Genomic DNA, 26,444 nt, shown 5'->3' on the forward strand with positions numbered 1-26,444 from the left:
CTGAAAAATAATGTCTTTGTAAGACATCGTTATTTTATAATTATCCAGCCCCAAAAGTGACCTGCGGCACTGAAATTATGGGCAAAACTGTAAAAGAATATTTGGAAGAAGCAATAAATGGCGACTTTGTGTAAACTCTCCGTGGATGTGCCCATTAGAGCGGAGTTCACTGCCGAGAGAGTCGCTACTATTGTGCCGGATACAGTCACAGCCGCTCCTGGTGCAGAAAGTGCTGCTCGGCCGAGTGTGTCAGTCACACCGGATTGCACAAACTTTACTGAGAATAGAGCGGCCGCCTGGGAGACGAGGAGAAGGGAGGGGAGAAATGTCAGGGCAAATTACAGTTGACAGTGTTAATATGGGCACCTCCTAGTTGTAATTACATGTAAATAAATAGTGAAATGGTTCTCAGCTGGAGCCCTGCGCTTGGATTCCTCTAGCAGATGGGGCTGCCCGTTTGTTGCTATTTCAGCTTATAAAGCAGCTCCTTAGAGAGATTCGCTCTTCTACCGATTCCTCCCCAGCACCGAGGATTAACTGTGTGTGTGCCAGCTGCACCCACCAACTCCACACCCTACATTTATCAAATGCTCCCTTAGGTTTAATATAAAATGGCATTTTTAGCTATAGAGGAAGCAAACCCTGCAGTCCGGGCCCCCTCTGGTGCATCTAGAACAACAAAGCTGTGCAACCATGTTGGAAGGGTTGGACTGGGGGGCCCGGGGCCCACCGCTTCTGCTGTCTCAGGGGCCCCCCTACAACCCCCCACCCTTACTGCAAAGCCCCTCCCATGCACACTTGTACCCACCCCCCACTCGCATGTACCTAGAGTTGCCACCTGGCTGCTATTTTACTGGCCTGGCCGATAAAAATGATGCTTGATCCCAATGTTATTAATAGGGAATAAATATAAATATATAGGAAGGTCAGTGATCCCAATGTTATTAATAGGGAATAAAGATAAATATATAGGAAGGTCAGTGATCCCAATGTTATTAATAGGGAATAAATATAAATATATAGGAAGGTCAGTGATCCCAATGTTATTAATAGGGAATAAATATAAATATATAGGAAGGTCAGTGATCCCAATGTTATTAATAGGGAATAAAGATAAATATATAGGAAGGTCAGTGATCCCAATGTTATTAATAGGGAATAAAGATAAATATATAGGAAGGTCAGTGATCCCAATGTTATTAATAGGGAATAAAGATAAATATATAGGAAGGTCAGTGATCCCAATGTTATTAATAGGGAATAAAGATAAATATATCGGAAGGTCAGTGATCCCAATGTTATTAATAGGGAATAAAGATAAATATATAGGAAGGTCAGTGATCCCAATGTTATTAATAGGGAATAAAGATAAATATATAGGAAGGTCAGTGATCCCAATGTTATTAATAGGGAATAAAGATAAATATATAGGAAGGTCAGTGATCCCAATGTTATTAATAGGGAATAAAGATAAATATATAGGAAGGTCAGTGATCCCAATGTTATTAATAGGGAATAAAGATAAATATATAGGAAGGTCAGTGATCCCAATGTTATTAATAGGGAATAAAGATAAATATATAGGAAGGTCAGTGATCCCAATGTTATTAATAGGGAATAAAGATAAATATATAGGAAGGTCAGTGATCCCAATGTTATTAATAGGGAATAAAGATAAATATATAGGAAGGTCAGTGATCCCAATGTTATTAATAGGGAATAAAGATAAATATATAGGAAGGTCAGTGATCCCAATGTTATTAATAGGGAATAAAGATAAATATATAGGAAGGTCAGTGATCCCAATGTTATTAATAGGGAATAAAGATAAATATATAGGAAGGCCAGCGATCCCAATGTTATTAATAGGGAATAAAGCTAAATATATAGGAAGGTCAGTGATCCCAATGTTATTAATAGGGAATAAAGATAAATATATAGGAAGGTCAGTGATCCCAATGTTATTAATAGGGAATAAAGATAAATATATCGGAAGGTCAGTGATCCCAATGTTATTAATAGGGAATAAAGATAAATATATAGGAAGGTCAGTGATCCCAATGTTATTAATAAGGAAAAAAGGTAAATATATAGGAAGGCCAGTTTTTTTTTCCAGAAAAGGTGGCAACCCTACGTGTACCCTTTACCTAGAGCGACTGGGCCAGGAGGAGGTTTGGGGGCAGCCGGGACAGGGAGTTGGTCTGGGCCGACAGGGCCCACCGGGTTTTTTCTTGGTGTCCCACCGGCCCATTCAGACCCTGCCAGTGAGACACCGACTATTTAGAGCAGAGACACTCGCTCAGATTCGGGGAGATTATTTGCCCGTCGACAAATCTGCTCTTCTTCGGGGCGACTAATCTCCCTGAACTGCCTCCTCCCGCCGGCTAGAATGTAAATCGCCGGCGGAATGGCACTCGGATCGATTCGTTTTGCGAAGTCGCCCATAGTTGTATCACTTTGCCGGTGGGAGGCAGTTTGGGGAGATTAGTCGCTCCTTAAGATGTTTTCCCTGTGCTACTGGGGCATTTTCACGGTCTCTGCTAAGTGCTGTGTTGCTACTATTGGTATCGGTATAGTACGCTATGATAAACATTTTAGTATTGTAATGTACATATACTGGGCATTTCTATTTTTTGGGTGTATTTTTATAGATGGGATTTAGCTTTGCACACACAGGCAGCTCATATATTTATATACATTTCTCTCTCTGTCTGTGTCGTCTTTATACAATTTACACACTTGCCTAAATGTCATTCATACATGGGGGGCTACAATGCAGTTTGTACATCCGTCTACGTGTAATTCCTGTACTTCTGCATAAATAGGAGAAATCACCTAAAGGCAGCCGTGCCGCTACAACTGTAATCACTATTAATGAAAAAAAAACTTTCATCCAACAAATTCCGTTCCATTTTTAACCCTTTCGTTTCCCGAAGACCCACAATGCTGTGCAGCCGTGAGATGAGGATTTCAAGTTTGGGAATCTTGGTTCCTTGCACCTCTTGTTTGTCCCTTTCCCTTTTCCCTCCCTCCTTCACTATCACTTTCTCGCTCTTCTCTATTTCCTATTTGAAGTGGCGCAGAGCTTCTCCTTCGATGGTTTTTTTTAAAATATTTTGTGAACGGAGGGGATCAGGGGAGTCAGCAGAGCTCGGCTCTCTCCTTTGATCCGTGTCCTGAGGCCGGATTGACAGCAAAGTAGCACGGAGACAAAACGACTGAGCCAAAGTGATTCCTGACAACTGTCTCCCAGAGATAAGGGAGCCTCTTTCTTCCTAGGATTTTATTTATTTCTTTTTATTTAATACCTCCTCTCTCTGTTTCCATATGAAGGAGAGTCGCATAAAAACCAAGAGTTGTCGTGTGCGGAGGATTCACAAGAGTCGGTTTCTCTCTGAGCTTCTTGGGTTCGTTTTGGAATCGCTGCTTGTGCAGAGTTGCTGCTGTACAAATAGGTAACTATAGAGGAAGCAGACCCTGCGGCTGCAGGGGGGCCCAGGAGGTATAGGGGCCCCACGAGGCCCTAATTCATATACAATTTCAATAAATATTGGAGAAACAAGTCCACCTCTAAACATTTTGGGGGCCTGAAAAATAATTTGCTGTGGGGCCCAGTAATATCTAGTTACGCCACTGAATAGGAAGGTCATTTACTTGTAGTAATGGGAAACTAAAATGTAGAAGCAGGTTGGTGTTGGCTTGATTTTTCTAGGCATTAGGAAAGATGTGAAGAAAACCCCTGATTAATTCTCTTTAATGGGAAATGTAGCCTGTTTAGCCTAAAGTTTGCTTATTTATTTTTATTCATAAGATATTAAATGCCACGATTGCTCTGTCTGGGTAATAGTCCCTGCAGACTTTAATGGAACAGCACCATCTAGTGGAAGAAATGCTTTTAATAATGATTTGCTGCCTTTACCTGTCAATAATTTTTATGAATAGATATAATATATAAAGATAACCATTAAAGCTGCCGATATCGGTCCTTTAGATGGATTCGGCAGCTTATCTGGGGCGTCCGATGGGTCTTCCCGATCGATATCAGCCCAAAAACCGTCCTAATATCAGGCAGATCAGATTTTTCCTGCAAGGACCTTGTCAGATAGTTAATGCAGTCCTACAATCTGTCAGCGCCCAGTCTCTTCGTTGTTAACTAATAGTTCGGATTAACCCGATATCGCCTGCCCGTTGGTGGGTATATTGGGAAAGGATCCACTCATTTGGTGACTTCGCCAAACGAGCGGATCTTATCTTGTCACACACTTGAGTATAAATATTAATATATATATATAGAGAGAGAGAGAGAGCAAGAGACAGCAAATTACATCCTTAAAGGGACTGTAAACCCAGTCGTCCCACAGAACCCCCTAGTTTTCTATAGGCCAGTGATCCCCAACCAGTAGCTCGTGAGTAACATGTTGCTCCCCAACCCCTTGGATGTTGCTTCCAGTGGCCTCAAAGCAGGTGATTATTTTTGAATTCCAGGCTTGGAGGCAAGTTTTAGTTGTATAAAAACCAGTTGTACTGCCAAACAGAGTCTCAATGTAGGTTGCCAATCCACATAGGGGCTACTAAATGGCCAATCACAGCCCTTATTTGGCACCCCAAGAACATTTTTTATGCTTGTGTTGCTTCCCAACTCATTTTACTTCTGAATGTTGCTCACGGGTTCAAAAGGTTGGGGATCCCTGCTATAGAAGGTCTTGAAAATGGAGGCAAGAAAATTCCCCAATGAGAATTCTACAGATCAAAAACTTCATTATAAATGCAAAAGACCTGACCAATGAGAATGCTGATTCCCAGCCCCATGTCAGGCATTTAGCCGTTATCTTATATATAGAGAGATTATGTCATTTTTTGCACTTGATAATGGGCATCAGGGTTTTCTACCCCTTTAGGGTCAGGGCACAAATCTCCTCTTCTTCGAGGCGACTAATATCACTGAACTGCCTCCCTTCGACTAGAATGTAAATCGACAGCGGGATGGCACTCTGAGCGATTCGTTTTCCGAAGTCGCCTGAAGTTTCTTTGTGAGACAACCTTGGAAAACGGAGCGCTCCGAGGGCCATCCCGCCGCAATTTACAGTCGCCCCGAAGAAGAGGAGATTTGTCGCCGGGGACCCTTACAGGAGATCTAAGAATTAAAACCTATAAAGGAATGTGAGATTTATACAGAGATTTATACCTATTATAATACATATACTGTATACAAGTTGCATATAGCGAATTTAAAGAATGAACTTTTCATTCACCTTCCGTTATTTAATACAAGATAACATATTGCATAAAGAACTCATAGAAACTATAAATCTAGAAGAGGCGACTGCAGAAACAATACCCCCCCCCAATGGTTTGCACAAGTAATAGTAAATACAGTGAGATCCAGGGAACTTTCTGCAGGGGGAAAGGTCAGTTGACAGCGTTTGCCGTTAGTTCCACAATGACAGGTGTTGTTCTGGTGATAAATATTGGCTGCCCAAGTGCACAATAACTGGGGTACAAAGGGAACCAGACATAATGAGTTCACTTCATTTCTTAGGCCAGAGACACACGCTCAGATTCGGGGAGATTAGTCGCCCAATGACAAATCTCCTCTTCTTCGGGGCGACTAATCTTTCCGAATTGCTTCCCGCCGGCTAGAATCGAAATCGCCGATCAGAGCGCTTTGTTTTCCAAAGTTGCCTCACGGGGCAAATACTGGGGTTGCCCACACAAATACTGGGGTGTTGGGTATGGCATCACTTAGGGGGTTATTTATCAAAATCCAAATTTATCTCATTATTTTCTGATATATACTCCAACCAAATCTGTACGAGTTATTTCCCTTTAGTTATGAATATATTTTCCCAAAAAATCTGATTTTCCACCCGAAACTATGAAATTTTTTGTCCGAAAACCACAATATCTTCGTATTTTTGCACGAAACCCGGCGCAGATCAGGATATCTTCCAGACTTCTCCCATTGACTTATATACGATCTCGGCAGGTCCTGAGACGCAGGATTTTCAAATTCTGACTTTTTCCATCCTCAGGGTATAATAAATCATGAAAAATGCAAGTGTTTTTTTTTTGCAAAAGAAAATCAGATTTTATATTAAAAACAACTCGAATTTTTCCAGTTTTTTGGCATTCGGACTTTAATAAATAACCCCTTTAGTGTAGTTCCAACTGAAGCTTATGAGCTGCCATATTGGATCCCTTTGTCAGTAGAGCATGGTCATCTAGTCTATCACATGCCCAAATTTTCCTTATAGTTATGTATGAAATAGTAGGAGCTGGTATATTATGTCAGATGAAGAAAGCTGCTTGACCCCTGCTGCCAACACGGCACCTTGCTCAGCCCAAAAAGCAGTTTAGTTGATGTTCCGTCTGATTATATTGGGCAGTCTATTGAGACTCAGGTTGCACCACCGTTGTTTCTGTCTTCCACTGTAATACTGTCCTTAGACCATTTTCCAAAAGCAGCTGTATAACTAGATGTAACTGGGCCCCACAGCGAATTATGTTTCAGGCCCACAAAATGTCTAGAGATTGACTTGTTTTACTAATATTTATTGAAATTGTATACGAATTAGGGCCTCGTGGGGCCCCTATAGCTCCTGACCCCTGCAGCCGCAGGGTCTGCTTCCTCTGTAGTTACCGTATATACTCGAGTATAAGCCGTCCCGAGTATAAGCCAAGGTACCTGATTTTACCTCCAAAAACTGGGAAAGCTTATTGACTCGAGTATAAGCCTAGGGTGAGAAATGCAGCAGCTTCTGGTAAGTTTTAATCAAAAAATTGAGGGTTTCTGCTCCCATTGGAGGTGCCGGCGTCTCGTTTTTGGATGCCGGCGAATATTCTTGGAGACTATTCTTGGATGCTGGAGAATATTCTTGGACGCCGGCGACTATTCTTAGGCTCCGGCGACTATTCTTAGACGCCGGCGACTATTCTAAGACGCCGGAGACCGTTTTTGCGCTTGACCCGAGTATAAGCCGAGGTCGAGTTTTTCAGCATATTTTGGGGGCTGAAAAACTCGGTTTATACTCGAGTATATACGGTACGTCCCTGTCCAAAAGACTGGTTTTACTTCTTTTTGCCAGTTTGTGCCTCCAGGTTGATGTTCCCCTTTGTGGCCATCATAAAGTTCTGGATATGAGACACAGACACAATAAGGTGCCTAGTTTTCTCTTTAATGATTCACTTGGCAGCGGGTGAGTTAATATCTGAGCCAACTCCTTTATCAATCTCATCTCCAAGTTGGGTTTATTAAGCTCTATTTATCAACTCTCAATATCTTGCGGCTTCTGTTCTTGGGTGAAAGAAAAGCAAAACAAACCCAATAAAAGTGTTCCTTGTTTTTATCTCCATGAAGAATCAGCTCTGGGCTCAGAGGAAAGCGAGTCTGTGCTGCAGCTGATGGATTTACCCTTCTGTGTTTGTTATGTGGTGGGAGCCAGGGGCGGAATTCGGCTAATTTTGCATCTGCTTTTATCCAGCTCCTTCTCACCGGCGGCTCTGTGCTCAGATAAGGGGATTAGTTACCGAGCTGAACAAGAAGGTGTTTGAGAAGGAGCGAGCTGGAAGGAAGATATTTGTTTCCTAAATAATGGAGGAATGTTTGTAAGTGAATGTGCACCCAGGAACCTCTTGTTCAGATGCCGAGGGAGCCTGCAGGTCTCGCTAACAAGGGACCCAAGCCAGGAGGTTATCTCCTACCCAACATTAAGCTGCAGAGGTCCCTGATTCCAGGAGATGCAGCGTTGGACTGGCCTGGTGGGACACTGGGAAAAAACCTGGTGGGCCCAGACCCGCTCCACAGAGAAGGTTGCCATCTGGCCGGTAAATATGTTGCTTGATGCCAATGTCAGGGCCGGATTTGCATAGTGGGCGCCCCTAGGCCCATTGTTGTTCGTCACCCGTGCCCCCCCCTTTATTCCTGCAAATTTTCATAATAGGGACCTGAGTAATGTGGATTGGGCACGGGAAATTTACAAAATGATTGTATCTTCTGCACATGCCCAGTGTTTTTGAACCAATGTGGGTGTGGTTGGGCAGCATGCCGCCCCAATAAAATCCTGCCGCCCTAGGCCCAGGCCTAGGTGGCCTTTCCACAAATCCGGGCCTGGCCAATGTTATTTATAGGGAAAAAAACATAAAAATATAGAAAGGCCGGTATGGATGATTTTACAGAGGAAAAAACCTTTCTGGGAGCTGCAATTCTACAGGAGTAACAGAATCTTGTCCCTGTAACCCATCTGCATTACTATATATATACAGTATATATATATACAGTACATATATATAGTATATACCTTTGCTTCTGTAAGGTACAGGGACATGTCTATGTATGAATGTCACAGCTCCATCTTTGCTTGTTTTACAGGACTAATTTCATGGTTTTTATTCCCATTTTCAGTCTCTTTGTTTCCCCAAGATGAGAATGTCATGGAAAAGGAGTTTTCCCCCAACATATCAATTAATTTTTCATTCCGCTGTAGTTAAGGCAAAGGAATAAAATAGTCCTTTCAACTGCACAGGTGATGATATAAGCGGCGGCGCACTCTATGCATAATAACTAGCCACAAGAAGTCATTTATTGCCCAAGCAAAGGCCGGTGGGGTTTATTGAATGATTTGTGGCGCTGGTAGTGAAAATGTGGATTTCTTTCAGATTTTCTCGCCCGCAGAAGTAATATGGGGTTAACGTGCTGCTGAATAAATATGGAATTATTTTGTTTTTTCTTTTTGTAATGATTGAGCGACAGGACCAGGCTGGAATTCTCAGTTCTGTTGCTTCTCTGGGGAGAGTAGGAAATCCCAGCTCCGGCCTCTGAACTGAGAGATGATTTCTGCTTTTCTCACGTGTAATGGAATGTGCAGATTTAATGCCCCCCCTATAGCAATGACTGACGGCAGCAGGTGGCGGCTCCCAGAAAACCATCCAATATCCCTCGTTGCCTTGGGAGAGAATCGCTTCAGCTTTTAGAAGATTTACAACTTGCCAATAAAATGCACAGAAAAAAGATTGGGGTGGCAGAAACTGTAACTCCCTACTCTGTATCTTCAGAAATAAAGCTGCCCACCAGAACAACACTACCCCCAATAGAAATACAGTACAGACATAGCATTGCTGGATAACTGTATGGGAAGATACACCGAAAAATATACATTATGCTTTATTCCAGGGCCCGGGGAACGGTGGACTGGGGGGTTCCGGAGGTGGTCGGGAGGGGTCTGGAGGGGTCGGTGTCCAATTCTGGAGCGCCAGCATCCAATTCACTGTGTTAATTGTCCCTTAGGCTCGGCGGCCCAGTTGAAGACTATCCGCGGCTCAGCGATTGGCGACCCCTGCTTTATTGTGACATCAGAAAAGCCTTTGGATCAACACTGGCTCAGTTCTGTTAAGGTGGCCATAGACACACCAATAATATTGTACGAACACATTTTCATACTTTATTCAGTGTGTGATTAATGGGAGATATTGGCAGAAGACTTGGATATCGGTTGGCTCGTCAATCTGACTGGCCAGAAGCTTTGGATCGGGCGCCTTTGAAGGGACCCGAACTAGGGATGCACTGAATTCAGGATTCGGTTCGGGATTCGGCCTTTTTCAGCAGGATTCGGATTTGGCGGAACCCTTCTGCCCGGCCGAACCAAATCCTAATTTGCATATGCATATGCAAATTAGGAGCGCGGAGGGAAATCTTGTGACCTTTTGTCAAAAAATGGGAAAAGGAAGTAAAAAATGTTTTCCCCTTCCAATCCCTAATTTGCATATGCAAATTAGGATTCCGATTCGGTTCGGTATTCGGGCAAATCTTTCGCGAAGGATTCGGGGGTTTGGCCGAATCCAAAATAGTGGATCCGGTGCATTCCTAACCCGAACTTTGGCCATTGTTAGTGCTGAATCATCAGATACAAGTAGAATTCTATTGAGTCTAGCGGGTAAATTTATCAAAGAGTGAAGTTCCGCCACTAGAGTGAAATTCCGCCACTTCCCATTCATTTCTATGGGGTTTTTAAAGGCGTATTTATCAAAGGGTGAAATTTCACTTTCACCCATTGATAAATACGCCTTTCAAAATCCCATAGAAATGAATGGAGAGCTGCGGAATTTCACTCTAATGGCGGAACTTCACTCTTTGATAAATTTACCCCTATATGTTTATCTGATGATTCAGCTCTACACGTGTGTTAGTGAGGTGCGGGTTGAGAAATTTCGCCCCCCAGTGACGCCACAAAAGGGGCAGGGTGGGCTCGAGTCTATAAATATAGGTGCCAGAAGTGCTAGGTCAAAGGCAGGGAGAGCAGGAGAAGAGCCGGACCCGCCCGCGACCCGAAGATTTGGTGCCCCATGGGTGTAGGGTCGGCCAGCACATCACTAACGTGTGTATTGAAACGAGCAATCTTTTTTGGAAACATCTTTTTCAGGAAGGATCATAATCGTAACGTCTGTGGCCACCTTTAGTAGTGAGTACTGAGAATGAACACGCTCTGACTAGTGACGAGCGAAGTTGTCCCGTTTCACTTCACTGAAAATTTGCAAAACTGCGAAAAAAAACAGCAAAATGGCAAAATAAATTTGCAGAACGCATTGAAGTCAATGGGCGTTTTTACGCAAGACAATTTTTATGGGCGCAACAATTTTTCTCGCTCCAAATGCGTCCATTGCCATTAATGTGTTAATGTCAACGAGTGTTTATTTTTATGAGCAAAGTTTTGCATATGGCGAAATTCTAAATTTAGCCGCGAATCCACGGCTGGCGAATAAATTCAATGAGAGCCCTACAATGCAGCAAAGACGTGGTCACCCCTATATTCCCACTGCCTTGTGATCTCTTCCAGGTTCTGTTATCCACGCGCAGCAGCAAGAGGCCGAGAGCTCCGACATTCACAGAGGAAAAAATCCTTAATTCTCGTCCCTCAGCCTCTGTAATGCCAGGATGGCGCCAATCTGCTTTGAGGGATGGAGAGATTAAGAAGAATAAAAAAATGGCAATAAAATATGTGTGAACGAGGGGGTAATTGTGGACAAATGCAGCATTGAAATTCATTTCTCAGCTCTTTTACTCACCATTTCAATCTTATTTTCTGCTTGTTAATGAGATCTTGTTGGTCGAGGGTGGGCCGAGCTGCCCAATATCGCCGGGTAATTGCGCATAATTTTCTCTTTACCGATGATTTGCATCAGTTTTTTTATTACTAATTTTGTAGTATTTAACATCCCTTACAGTTCCCCTCCCCTGCACAGCAAGCCTCATTTTCAATGCTTATTATAAGCACATCGCCTTCGAAGAGAAAGAAACGCGGCAACGAGGAGAAACGAGGGAGTAAGTAGCGGGCGACCCACCAGCCTGGAGACAGTTTTATACAGCGTTGCTCTCACATCAACGAAAGGAAATCTGCTTCTGGTTCATCAACAACACTTATAATAAAGTGATTGAACTCACAATATATACTTTGAATGTATCTGCTGATAGTATGTGTATTACCCTATACAGGGGTGTAACTATAGAGGAAGCAGACCCTGCGGCTGCAGGGGGGCCCAGGAGGTATAGGGGCCCCATGAGGCCCTAATTCATATACAATTTCAATAAATATTGGAGAAACAAGTCAACCTCTAAACATTTTGGGGGCCTGAAAAATAATTTGCTGTGGGGCCCAGTAATATCTAGTTACGCCACTGACCCTATATATATATATATATATTTCTTTCTATATGATAAGGTCACATATCAGCTTGAACCATCACTCAAAAGTGCATTCCCAGTAGTAATACACAACCAGATCAGAAAAAAACTTCCAACAATTTTTGTTAAGTCTACACAAACCTGTAGTGACATTACAGGAGTAAACATGACATTTGTGGTATGAAGATGCCGATAAATATGTTCATTACGGATATTGACTTTAACAGCCTATGTATGACATGTATAAACCAATGAAGAAGATCAAATATTTTGTGCACATAATAAATACCCTCATACTATACTGTCTAAGGGAATCAATATGGCACCTCCTCCTCCCATATGTATAAATACAAATATACAGAGAAGGAATGTTCTGGGCACACAATAAGCTATACCCTCATACTGTACTGTCTAAGGGAATCAATATGGCACCTCCTCCTCCCATATGTATAAATACAAATATACAGAGAAGGAATGTTCTGGGCACACAATAAGCTATACCCTCATACTGTACTGTCTAAGGGAATCAATATGGCACCTCCTCCTCCCATATGTATAAATACAAATATACAGAGAAGGAATGTTCTGGGCACACAATAAGCTATACCCTCATACTGTACTGTCTAAGGGAATCAATATGGCACCTCCTCCTCCCATATGTATAAATACAAATATACAGAGAAGGAATGTTCTGGGCACACAATAAGCTATACCCTCATACTGTACTGTCTAAGGGAATCAATATGGCACCTCCTATATATATAAATTGTGAATTTTTACCCTGTATTTTATTTTGTTCAGTGACAACTTCCAACTCCCAGGAGTAAACTCCTACTCTGCCTTAGATGACTTGCCCTTTCCAGATACATTGTACAAGTGCAATACAACCATAGCCTTTTGCAACTGTCAATTTCCTTACCTGCGGGGAGAGGCCATTACTGACGGGGTTCATGTGATTGGAAGGTCCTCCTGGGTTGATGAAACTGTCGGAGTAGCTGGAGAAGCTGTGTCTGGCACCATAGGCAGAACCTGTGTCAGCAGCTGAAAGGCCTCCCTGGTGCATAGAAGAGGGAGGTAGAGGTTGGGGTCTATGAACTGTGCTTCCTACATCTATAAGTAAAAGCACAAGGCAGAGGTCAGAGTTATTATAATGCACAAGTTTCAGTGAGTCATGTGACAGAAATGACATCACTAAGCTCCGATTATAACTGATGACATCACTAAGCTCCGATTATAACTGATGACATCACTAAGCTCCAATTATAACTGATGTCTTCACTAAGCTCCGATTATAACTGATGACACCACTAAGCTCCGATTATAACTGATGACTTCACTAAGCTCCGATTATAACTGATGACATCACTAAGCTCCGATTCTAACTGATGACATCACTAAGCTCCGATTATAACTGATGACATCATTAAGCTCCGATTATAACTGGTGACATCACTAAGCTCCGATAATAACTGATGACATCACTAAGCTCCAATTATAACTGATGACATCACTAAGCTCCGATTATAACTGATGACATCACTAAGCACCGTTTATAAGGATATCATTTACAGGATATTCATGGCTCTTGTGTATTATAAGCATTGATGGGTCAAAAAGGCTTATATGTATGACTTCACAATAATGAGGAAATACAAGCAGTTAAAGCTAATTATAAATAGTGCAATTCCTATGGTTGTTAATAACAGGCTGTAAATATGTCCTGACCTTGGCCAAGGCTTGAGTAGGGGGACTCTGGGAGCTGATAGGGTGGCAGTGCCGGCATTCCAGTGGGAGGGAACCCTCCAGGGAGGAGGTGGTTAAATGCTGCGAGTTGATTGGCTCCTGCCTGCTTGCGCCAACGTGCCCTGCGGTTGCTGAACCAGACCTAAAAGAACAGAAAAGGGAAAATACACCTGTTAAATAACCAGCACTATAATAAAGGTAAAAACATATTCTCTGGACAACCTCTTAAAGGGATGGTTCACCTATGAGGTAACTTTTAGTATGTTATAGAATGTCCAATTCCTAGCTACTTTACAATTGGTCTTCATTATTTATATGTTATACTTATTGAGTTATTTGCTTTTTTCTTCTAATCCTTGCCATCTTTCAAATGGGGGTCACTGACCCCATCTAAAAACAAATGCTCTGTAAGACTACAGATCTATTGTTATTGTTTCTTTTTATTATTCATCTTTCTATTCAGGCCTCTCCTATTCATATTCCAGTCTCTTATTCCAATCAATGAATGGTTGCTAGGGGAATTTGGACCCTAGCAACCAGATGGCTGAAATTGCAAACTGGAGAGCTGCTGAATAAAAAGCTAAAAAAAATCAAAAACCACAAATAATAAAAAATTAAAACCAATTGCAGATTGTCTCGGAATATTGCTATCTACAATATAGTAAAAGTTAATTTAAAGGCAAACAACCCCTTTAACACAAGTAATTGCGCTTTTATATACTAAATCCGATATTAAGCAGCAAATCATTATTAAACAGCCGGTAAAACAGCAAAAAGTAAAGTAATGCAGTTACAATTAATGTTCACTTTATGTGCAATTCATGATGAACCATTTCTTGCATTATATTGTTGTTGTTGTTTTTTTAATTACTTTTAGGATCCTTTTGGTCCATACTATGAATATATATTATCTGTGTAATAAGATGCACATGAGACTGGGGGGGTCGCAGGTTTCTTTGTGCAGGCACCAGATAAACATATAAAATAAATAATCAAAACTTCTAAACCTCAACAAGATCACGGCACCGGGATTGGGATGTATCCACAGAAGGGAATCAGCAACCCAATGAGCTTCCTATAATTAAATGGAGTTAAAAGGCGTGCAAATGCAAAAAAATAAAATCCCATTTTTACTTTCTTTAATAAAAAAGAAACCTATCTCCAATATACTTTAATTAAATAATGTGTACCATTTTTATAAGAAACCTGACTGTATGCAGTGAAATTCTCCCTTCATTTACTGCTGTGGATAGGAATTGTCAGACGGTCCCTAACTGCTCTGCAGGGAAACAATCCTACTTATGTACAGCAGGGGGAGCCCCCGCCTTACTTCCCAGCCATGCAGAACTCAAGCAGCTTTGTTTGTTTCCCTGTAGAGCAGTCGGCGACTGTGTGGAGATTTGTATTGGATTTTATTTTTGCCTTTACATCACCTATTATTATATTTTACACTTTACTTCCCCTTTAAGTAAAAAACTCATTACTGGGATTGTAATAAATGTTTACAGGGGTCTCCGTGCATTTTATAGAGAAGCTGTTTATTCTCTGGGGCCTTTCCTCTGTCTGCCAGTGACTCATTCCAAGTCAGGACATGGCAGTTGGGTGGTCGGCTGAGACCCGGTGGGAAGAGAATTCATCTGGCAGGTCGTTGGCGTGAGGAATGGGGGAGGAATGTTACCGACAGCTGCTCCAGGGAGACTGGCAAAGTCCCTATACAACATGCCAGATCCTATGGGTGGAGGTTACGCAATCAGCAGCGTCTCCCTACATTCCAGGGGGCTCATTCCAACTGAGTGGGTGCAAGGGATTTGAGTGCGTATTCTGATTTTACTCCAGCGCTAACGTTTTATAAGAATCTCTTTTGTTTAACCTCTGCTCCCTGGTGGTCTATTCCGTGTTTTTTTGGACAGGTGCAATATTTCTTCATTGAGCTCACTCTACTCACAGAGTTAGACAACTCTCACACTTCAAAAGGTTTGTCTGCTGAATACATCCCACTCCCATCAGGAATTCAAGCTCCTCGAGGTTTTGGTGGTCCCTTAAAATAATCTGCTGTGAAACCCTTAAAGGAGAACTAAAGCCTAACTAAAGAAGTAGGTAGAAATGTTGTACATGATGTTTTGTGCTTCTGTACCAGCCCAAGGCAACCACAGCCCTTTAGCAGTAAAGATCTGTGTCTCCAAAGATGCCCCAGTAGCTCCCCATCTTCTTTTCTGCTGATGCACTGCACATGCTCTGTGCTGCTGTCACTTACTGAGCTTAGGGAGCCACTCACAATATACAGTACACATAGAATAGAAATGTCACAATATAAGGCTGATTAGTAATTAATACACATAATTACTACATGGCAGCACAGAAACCAGTGCAATTTGCATCAGAATTGAATAATCAGCAAACCTGTAGCATCAGCTTATATTACAGCCAGGGAAGCTCATTTTCTGCTGCTGGATAATTAGTGACGAGCCCTAAGCTTAGCTTCTCAACAGCCAATCAGAGCCCACTGAGCATGTGAGTGTCACAGACACTTTCCAAGATGGTGACCCCCTGTGACAAGTTTGAAGTCCTGGATCATTGCTGCTATTGACAAGCTCAAACTTTAGCCTCGTGCAATAAGTTCACTATAGAAAACAGGACATTTTTAGCCACATTCATTTTTAGGGTTTAGTTCCCCTTTAAGTTATGTTACTGCCCTAGGCATCTTGAGAATAAAAGTTTACGACTGTATAATACAACTGGTCCGTGTGATGAAGACTACGGTAATCAAGGACAATTTGCAGAAAGTCATCTTTTTATTTTTTTTTAATGCATTTTTTAAAAAAATTCCACTTTGGAATTTAAACCGTTATCTGGTGCTTGGGTCCCACTTACCTCAGCAACCAGACAATGGGGAACATTTATCAAAGAGTGAAGTTACAGACGGCTGCAGTCTGTTAGAGTGAAATTCCGCCACTCTCCATTCATTTCTACGGGATTTTTTAAAAAAAAAGAGTATTTATATTTCACTCTAGCGGATTGTGGACGTCTCTAACTTCACTCTTTAAGGGTCAGATTTATCAAGGGTTGAATTTCGAAGTAATTTGTGTTTTTTTAACCCCTTAAATTCGATTAAAAAACAGACCAATCAAAATAAAAAAATAAAAGTTTTAAACTTCGGGTGTATTCAAATCCTACGAATCGAAGTTTTAGTGCATTCGATCGAATTCGAAGCATTTTTCAAATTCCACCAATTGACTCCAAATCGGTTCTAGGAGGTCCCCCATAGGCTAAAATAGCAATTCGGCAGGTTTTAGATGGGGAATGGTCGAAGTCGAGGTTTTAAAGAGACAGTACATGATAAATTGCAATATTCGAATAGTTTAATTTTTTTTCAAATTTGAATTGAATTTTGGCCTATTTCATTTTTTTTAATTCGAATTTTCATTCGACCCTTGATAAATCTGCCCCTGAGTATGAAGAGTTTAATGATAAAGTTGTCACAAGGCTGAGTTTTACGGTCCAGGTTGAAAAAAGGCTGAATAAAAATGGAAATAGGAACAAAAATACAAAAATGCAAAGCTGCTTCGATTAACAAAGGTTAATTAGTGAACATTCATTATCCTGTTTCTAATTCAGCAGTGAAACTGTCACTTGCACTTAGTTTACTTTCCCTTTTCTCAGAGAGTGTAACATTATCCCAGTCCTGCTGACATTTGTATCTTCCTTTCTTTTACCACTTCAAATACCCACTTCCCCTTTGCATTTTCTTCTCTCCCCTTCCCAAGGGGACCTATTATACACAAAGATCTTTCCACACTCCGGATCCCTCGGATCTCCGTATACATTTGGAACTGAGATTTAACTGTCAGGCACAGGGATCTATGTGCAGTTCTCACCAGTCCAGTACAGGTATGGGACCTGTTATCCAGAATGCTCGGGACCTGGGGTTTTCTGGATAATGGATCTTTCTGTAATTTGGATCTTCATACTTTAAGTCTACTAGAAAATCATATAAACATTAAATAAACCCAATAGGCTGGTTTTGCCTCCAATAAGGATTAATTATATCTTAGTTGGGATCAAGTACAAGCGATAGTTACACAGAAAAAGGAAATCATTTTTAAAATTTTGGATAAAATGGAGTCTATGGGAGATTGTCTTTCTGTAATTCAGAGCTTTCTGGATAACGGGTTTCCGGATAACAGATCCCATACCTGTACAAACATTGCTTTGCACTACTACACTAACTGCCCCCAAATCATGTTTGTAGAATAAAAGAGAGATTAAAGGGTAACTAATCTACACCAAGGTGGAAGAAAGCTCAGCAGCTGTGGTCGATCATTTTTTAAGAAGTGAGAAATACAGACAGAACAATAAAAAAGTGACACCCCACAGCTTTAGACATACATTTAATTTTAAGCTGTTATCAACCACTGGCAATAATGTTTATTTCCAGTTTATAACATACTGTAAGTTATAAGTGAGATGCACTAGCAGATGGGTCAGTCGTATTTAGGGGGACATTTATAAAGGTCCGAATTTATCTCAGTATTTCTAATATCACACTTTGAGCAAATACGAATTTCTAGAATATATCTTATTAATGAAGAAAAAAGCCAGAAAAAATAGGGCCGGGCAAATTTCGGAGCTTTCCCCGAAAACTCAGAATTGTTTCTCCGTTTTCCATGAAAACTACAATTTTATTTTGAGGTTTTTACGTAGAAACCCAGAAATCATCAGATATCGGTACGGACATCAGCTCAGACACTGGAACCCTCCCCATTGACTTATACAGGACCTCGAGAGCTTTTAGATGCCGGGGGTTTCGGATTCGGAGTTTTTACATCATTGGACTTTTAATAAATCTCCAAAAATTCATTGTTTTTTTGTTTGCTCTGAAAACGAAGAATTATTCGAGGTTCGGATATTCGGAACTTGATACATAACCTCCTTAATGTTTCCCTTTTAGATCAATGGGAATGGCTGCTGGTGGGAGAGATCACCTTGGATGTAGCCTCTCTCCCTGCAAAGACTACTGCAGTCAAAACATGCTCTGACCCAGAAGCCTAAAATGTATTAAAGGGGTTGTTGACTTTTGAGTAAACTGTTAGTATGATGTAGAGAGTGATATTCGGAGACAATTTGCAATTGGTTTTCATATGTGGTTTTCAAGTTATTTAGCTTTTTATTCAACAGCTCTCCAGTTTGCAGTTTCAGCAATCTGGTTGCTAGGGTCCAAATTCTCCTAGCAACCATGCCATGATTTGTATAAGAGACTGGAATATGAATAGGAGAGGCCTGGATAGAAAGACGAGGAATAAAAAGTAGCAATAACAATACATTTGTAGCCTTAGAGAGCGTTTTTAGATGGGGTCAGCGACCCCTATTTAAAAGCTGGACATAAGGAGTCAGAAAAAGGCAAATAATTTAAATATTATAAAAAATAAATAACGACAACCAATTTAACATAATTAATAACTTAAAGATGAAGCAATCGTTTAGCATTAACATACACTTTATATATTGACAGGTCTCACCTGGACACGGGCCTCAGTAAGTTTGGTTCTCTGCGCCAGTTCTTCCCGGGTGTAAATGTCAGGATAATGGGTCCTCTCAAAAGCTTTCTCTAGTTCCTCCAGCTGCTCTGCTGTGAATGTTGTACGGCTGCGTCTTTGCTTGCGCTTTAACGGGAGGTCTGGTTCTGATTCCACTTCCGACCCCTCATCAGTGCGGTTCCCTGGTAGATACAGAACAGTAACGATTTCATTCTCTGTTTCCCTTAGACCAGGTATGGGATCTATTATCCGGAAAACCCGTTATCCAGAAAGTTCCGAATTAGGGAAAGGCCATCTCCCATAGACTCCGTTATAATCAAATAATTCAGATTTCTAAAACTGATTTCCTTTTTCTGTGTAATAATAAAACAGTAGCTTGTCCTTGATCCCAACTAAGATATAATTACCGTATATACTCGAGTATAAGCCGTCCCGAGTATAAGCCGAGGTACCTAATTTTACCTCCAAAAACTGGGAAAGCTTATTGACTCGAGTATAAGCCTAGGGTGAGAAATGCAGCAGCTTCTGGTAAGTTTCAATCAAAAAATTGAGGGTTTCTGCTCCCATTGGAGGTGCCGGCGTCTCGTTTTTGGACGCCGACGACCATTCTTGGATGCCGGCGACTATTCTTGGAGACTATTCTTGGATGCCGTCGACTATTCTTAGACGCCGGCGACCGTTTTTGCGCTTGCCTGAGTATAAGCTGAGGTAGAGTTTTTCAGCATATTTTGGGGGCTGAAAAACTCGGCTTATACTAGAGTATATACAGTAATCTTTATTCTTCGGGTGACTAATCTCCCTGAAAAGCCTTCCCTAGAATCGAAATGGTGCAATTGCACTGGGATCGCTTCGGCTTTCTGAAGTCAGCCGAAGTTTCCGCGTGAGGCAACTTCGGGCGACTTCGGAAAACAAAGCTTTCCAAGTGCCATCCCACGGGCGATTTTCATTCTAGGGAAACCTTTTCAGGGAGATTAGTCGCCCGAAGAAGAAGTGATTTGTGGCTGGGCGACTAATCTCCCGAAATAGCAGTGTGTGTGTGTCTCTATCGTTAAGGAAATGTTAAATTTTTAATGTAAACCAATAAATGGATATTTTTTTACTATACATATTTGACGCCCAATGTTTTTTTTCAGTGTGCCTGAAGCCCCCAAAAACGGTATTTCGATTGGTTTATTCCACCCCAAAGCCGAGGGTCTGGCGTTGTGCACCCGGACCAACGTTACAACCTCTTTAATCTTTGATCTCTATTAATTAAAGCAAAATGAGTATATTACACTCCAAATCTTTCTATATCTAGAAAATCATATAAACATGAAATAAACCCAATAGGCTGGTTTTGCCTCCAATAAGGATTAATTATATCTTAGTTGGGATCAAGTACAAGCCACTGTTTTATTATTACACAGATAAATTTAAAAATGTGATTATTTGGATAAAATGGAGTCTATGGGCCTTCTCGTAATTCAGAGCTTTCTGGATAACAGATCCCATAGTTGTATAGTAGGTTGAATTTATTCATCTGCTGTGATTGTGCCATGACACTTACAGGACAGCATTTAATTACATGGCAGTGATACATTATTGGGCTCTCTGGGCCACAAAGGGTTAAGCTGAGCTTCTCGGTGTTACTGGCAGAAGACTCTGACCCTGGAGTTAAATAAATCAATAGGATTAAGTGGAAATTCTCTGTGAGCCCAAGTGCTGGACCGAGACCTTCATCATCTCCTGAGCGATCAAGAGCTCTTAACCCCCAAGTACATGTGTGGCCCCCCGTGTGAGTCTTTCCCACATATTCCTCTAATCAAACAAAACCAACGAGGTGATTAACACGATTCTTGCTATTTTCATGCAGAGCAGCTGAAGATGGGAAAATAAGAACGACTTGCTGATATGATTTAATTACCCGATTCCTACTGGTTTATCTCCAAGACGTCAGTAGTGTTACCTGTTGTAACCTGCAGTGGTTCTCTATGTTTTCCTATTACACCTAACAACGGCTTTTTACTCTCAGATCCACCCTAATGCACATGTATTAAAGTGTGCTAAAATGGGATTTTGCTTACAGAAAAAAAGCCTTTGGGGTAACAGTCACCCTGCTATAGTTCCAGGGGTACCCAGGGTACAAATAAACACTCACCCCAAATCTCCCCCTAACTGACCTTCAGACTGGGCCCCCTTAGCTCATAACAAGGTTACAGATGTATAGAAACATTGGGGTGTCACCCTGCTATAGTTCCAGGGGTACCCAGGGTACAAATAAACACTCACCCCAAATCTCCCCCTAACTGACCTTCAGACTGGGCCCCCTTAGCTCATAACAAGGTTACAGATATATAGAAACATTGGGGTAACAGTCACCCTGCTATAGTTCCAGGGGTACCCAGGACACAAATAAGCACTCACCCCAAATCTCCCCCTAACTGACCTTCAGACTGGGCCCCCTTGGCTCATAACAAGGTAACAGATATATAGAAACATTGGGGTGTCACCCTGCTATAGTTCCAGGGGTACCCAGGACACAAATAAACACTCACCCCAAATCTCCCCCTAACTGACCTTCAGACTGGGCCCCCTTAGCTCATAACAAGGTTACAGATATATAGAAACATTGGGGTATCACCCTGCTATAGTTCCAGGGGTACCCAGGGTACAAATAAACACTCACCCCAAATCTCCCTCTAACTGACCTTCAGACTGGGCCCCCTTAGCTCATAACAAGGTTACAGATATATAGAAACATTGGGGTGTCACCCTGCTATAGTTCCAGGGGTACCCAGGGTACAAATAAGCACTCACCCCAAATCTCCCCCTAACTGACCTTCAGGCTGGGCCCCCTTAGCTCATAACAAGGTTACAGATATATAGAAACATTGGGGTATCACCTTGCTATAGTTCCAGGGGTACCCAGGGTACAAATAAACACTCACCCCAAATCTCCCTCTAACTGACCTTCAGACTGGGCCCCCTTAGCTCATAACAAGGTTACAGATATATAGAAACATTGGGGTGTCACCCTGCTATAGTTCCAGGGGTACCCAGGGTACAAATAAGCACTCACCCCAAATCTCCCCCTAACTGACCTTCAGACTGGGCCCCCTTAGCTCATAACAAGGTTACAGATATATAGAAACATTGGGGTGTCACCCTGCTATAGTTCCAGGGGTACCCAGGGTACAAATAAGCACTCACCCCAAATCTCCCCCCTAACTGGCTTTCAGGCTGGGCCCCCTTAGCTCATAACAAGGTTACAGATATATAGAAACATTGGGGTGTCACCCTGCTATAGTTCCAGGGGTACCCAGGGTACAAATAAGCACTCACCCCAAATCTCCCCCTAACTGACCTTCAGACTGGGCCCCCTTAGCTCATAACAAGGTTACAGATATATAGAAACATTGGGGTAACAGTAGTCAAACACCTGCTCCCCACTCCTTTAACAGTTTTGCTCCCCAAAACCCTCTTTATTTGAGGCAAATTTAAAGGCACACACACACACACAAATACAGCCACATGGAAGTACAGACAAATAACCACATTTTACAACAACAATAAAAAAAGCAAACGTCTATTTTGGATCTATTTTGTAAACTCTCTGTCCTGCTTCTGAAATTCACTTTATACATTAAAAATTCTCAGTAGTTATTTGTATATCATTTCAGCCAGGTTGTATTTGCCTCTTGGTGACTGTGGGAGCGGAAATAATAATGTAGGACTTATTATATAATACAGACTCAGTACTGAGTAACTACACTATATATAACTACAACCTGGTGCTTCTCATTGACCAATAATACATTTCTAGTTGTACAAATTAGAACGATATCCGACATTGTGTTTGTGAAGCCAAAACGCCTCAAGGTCAGAATCTGTGCGACCTCTTTCCGCGACCTCCAATTCACTTTACTAAGGAAATAAATGAATTAATATGAGGATTCCCAGCTGCTCTTTGGCTGAAGCTTTATGTCAGATCTGATGGGAAGGAGGTGGAGGGCGGCTATAGAATATCAAGATCCAGAGCACGAAGAGCCCAAACTCACAGCTGGGAACATATTGCACAGGCTGAAGTGTTAGAGAGTCAGCTTGGTGCTAATAAATGGGATTTCATTGGGTTCACAGTCAGTGGAGCAGATAAAACATAGGTGCAATAAAAAATAAAAAGTCTACTAATCTCTCTCTCTCTCTCTCCCCCAATAAATCCAGAAAAGGAGGCACTGGCCATTGCTCCTCACCTTCCCCTCATCCCCCCCCCAACGGTGTTATTACAATTTACCCTACTTTCGAATCCGTAGCGTTCGGCGATAGCAGGAAAATGAATCCAGTAATAGTTTATATGCGTTTTAATCAAGTAATGCGACCAAAGCAGAATGGCAGCGAGGGCCGGCGTATTGCCCCTGAATACCAAACAGACGCAGTTTATCAAATGAAAAAGCCATTTACAGCTCAGCTGGAGGAAAGGGATTTTTATTTTTTATTCCCAGCTCTGAATTAGCCAACTGTGACCCCAGACCCTGGTCTGTGATACGGACCCAGCTCTCTGTACAGGCACAGGATCCGTTATCCCGAAACCCATTATCCAGAAATTCTGAATTACGGAAAGGCCGTCTCCCATAGACTCCATTTTATTCAAATAACTCGAATGTTTAAAACTGATTTCTTTTTTCTGTGTTATAATAAAACAGGGCGAATTTTTTCGCCTTGTTTGGCCCGGAAAAATGACGCCCATAGACTTGTATAGAGTCGTGCGTCAAAATAATTTTGCCGCGTGACAAAATTTTTTTTCAAATTTATTAGATTAAAAAAATTCAACCTTTGATAAATCTGCCCATATATACAGTATATTTCCCGGGTAGTACAACCTGGAAACATTTATTGTATTTACTAATAATTTAATAGGTTTGTTAATTTCTTATTTTATTCCAAAGTGATTTGTGTTTTTTAGAATCTCGTAAATATCAGCAATTTTTACATTTTTACTTAAATGTCTAGAGATGCAAAACGTATTGAGTCTTATACACCCCCCGAAACTTGGCTGCAGAGAACCCCACTTTGCAGGGATAGTTCTGCTGAGCTGTCACCAAGGGGCAGTATTGAGTCACAGTGGGGAAGCACAGCCCGTGCCTATAATAAGAGGGAGCAAATCATTTGTTTAAAACAATAATAAAATAATAAAAAATAATCTTATATAAGAAAAATATTGAGAAAAATTGATCATGTCACTATGGAATTGCTCCATTTGAATTGTAAAAAAAAGAGGTTTATTGTAGGTTAAAATGGCTGTTTATTAAGGGGGGGCATATATTTTAGAATTATAGATTATAGATAGAACTGAGTAAACCTCTTCCTTATATTTTTAATCGATATATATTACAAATTAACATAAAAGTCTAAAGCAATAAATAGTGGCTTGAGACCCCCACTGGAAAACTTGAAAAATCACAAAATGCTTTCATTTTTTAAAAATGAATTTTTTTTTAAAATGTAGTTTTTTTTTACTATAAAATCGGAAGTTTTGGACTTTATTAAACCCCGAGGTTGTTAAAAGTCCAAATAAAAAAGAACTTCAACTTAGACCTGCCGAGTTCATGTAGACGTCAACGGGAGAAGTCCTGAAGATATTCTGATCTGCGTTGGATTTTGAGCAATAATTCAAACATTTTGTGGTTTTCGGGCAAAAATCCTAAAACAATACGAGTTTTCGGTAGTCAAATCCGAAAAATTCATACGATTCAATTGTTTTCACAATATTATAAAACCGTTTTCCGCACAGGAAATGTTATTGATAAATAAGGGAAAAAACTCAGTGCGGAGTTGGTCGGACTAATCTGGAATTTTCGGATTTTGATAAATAATCCCCCCCCTGTATCAGCTGTACATTATTAGGTTTTAATGAAAACTAGGGTTGCCACCTGGCGGGTATTTTACTGGCCTCGCTGGTAAAACACTTGCCAAGGCAGGGGACGGTATTACAAATTTACCAGCTTTGTAGATGCCAGTAAATTTGTAATACGACTAATAAATGCCCTTGGACCACCTCCAATCCACTGAAAGCCTACCTTTCACTGCCTTCTGGCCATTGAGTGCCGTGACCCCCACCCCTTTTATGCCATGACCCACCACTTTTACATCACGACCCAGCCCTTTTTGTTCCCGCCCCCACCACCGGCTGGCGGAAATTTTATGAAACCCTAATGAAGACTAAGTAAAATATAGAAATTGACCAATTTGAAGACCAGAAGTAAATATAGTGGGTTTTTTTGGCTAAATCAGGGGAGCTCCCATGTTCAAAATAAGGTTGCTCAGTAAACATGTTTTCCTGATAATTCGGTTGACTGATTGGAATGTACGGATATTTCATTTTAACCAAGTTAAATAATCTGTCAGATCCCACCCATATTAATAAAGGGGATTTCTTTCTATAACACATAAGGCATTTCTGAAACGAAAAGAAATGTGGTTGTGGATGGATCCAGTCTTGGCCAGTAATGACCTTCATGTATTTGGATGTTGGTGTAATTAATCCGAATTGACAAAGCCAGATGGATGATGGTGAAATGTCTTCAAGGAAAAAAAAAAGTCCAGTTATTTGACTTATTTCTACAGATATACCATGACCTGGATGAATGAGAATCTTCAAAAACAGTTGACTGTATCGTTTTCCCCCCACCCAGCTTTAGGGCAGAGACACACACTCAGATTCGGGGAGATTAGTCGCCCGGCAACAAATCTTCTCTTCTTCGGGGCGACTAATCTCCTCGAACTGCCTCTTGCCGGCTAGAATGTAAATCGGCAGTGGAAGGGCAATCGGTACACGTTTTCCGAAGTCGCCTGAAGTTGCCTCAGAAGGAAACTTCAGAAAACGAAGGTCTCCGAGTGCCACCTCGTCGGCGATTTCGATTCTAGCCGGCAGTTTGAGGAGTTTAGTTGCCCCGAAAAAGAGGCAATTTATTTCTGGGCGACTAAATCTCCCCTAACGTGTGTCTTTGCCCTCAAGGACTTGCCCTAATGCCGATTGAAACAAAGTGATATTGAGTGATATCACAATCTCTCTGCTCGTCCTCCCAGTGGGGTAACTAGATATTACTGGGCCCCACAGCAAATTATTTTTCAGTAGGGATGCACCGAATCCACTTTTTTGGATTCGGCCGAACCCCCGAATCCTTCACGAAGGATTCGGACGAATACCGAACCGAATCCGAACCCTAATTTGCATATGCAAATTAGGGGTGGGAAGGGGAAAACATTTTTTACTTCCTTGTTTTCTGACAAAAAGTCACACAATTTCCCTCCCCGCCCCTAATTTGCATATGCAAATTAGGATTCGGTTCGGCCGGGCAGAAGGATTCGGCCGAATCCGAATCCTGCTGAAAAAGGTAGAATCCTGGCCGAATCCCGAACCGAATCCTGGATTCGGTGCATCGCTATTTTTCAGGCCCCCAAAATGTTTAGAGGTTGACTTGTTTCTCCAATATTTATCGAAATTGTATATGAATTAG

The 26,444-nt window shown here is 41.4% G+C and overlaps 1 protein-coding gene across 2 annotated transcripts in view; it reads right to left on the minus strand.

The window, feature by feature from the left end:
* Positions 1-26,444, minus strand: part of pax7.S (paired box 7 S homeolog) — a 94,819-nt gene that overhangs the window by 22,404 nt on the left and 45,971 nt on the right. For both annotated transcript variants that reach the window (XM_018228325.2, XM_018228324.2), the window contains exons 5-7: positions 18,934-19,133; positions 13,400-13,559; positions 12,594-12,784 (exon numbers count right to left, since the gene is read on the minus strand). In XM_018228325.2, the coding sequence (XP_018083814.1) occupies positions 12,594-12,784; positions 13,400-13,559; positions 18,934-19,133 (551 nt within the window). The remainder of the gene's footprint in view (positions 1-12,593; positions 12,785-13,399; positions 13,560-18,933; positions 19,134-26,444) is intronic.

Source organism: Xenopus laevis, chromosome 7S (genome assembly GCF_017654675.1).
Source record: "Xenopus laevis strain J_2021 chromosome 7S, Xenopus_laevis_v10.1, whole genome shotgun sequence".
NCBI lineage: Eukaryota > Metazoa > Chordata > Amphibia > Anura > Pipidae > Xenopus > Xenopus laevis.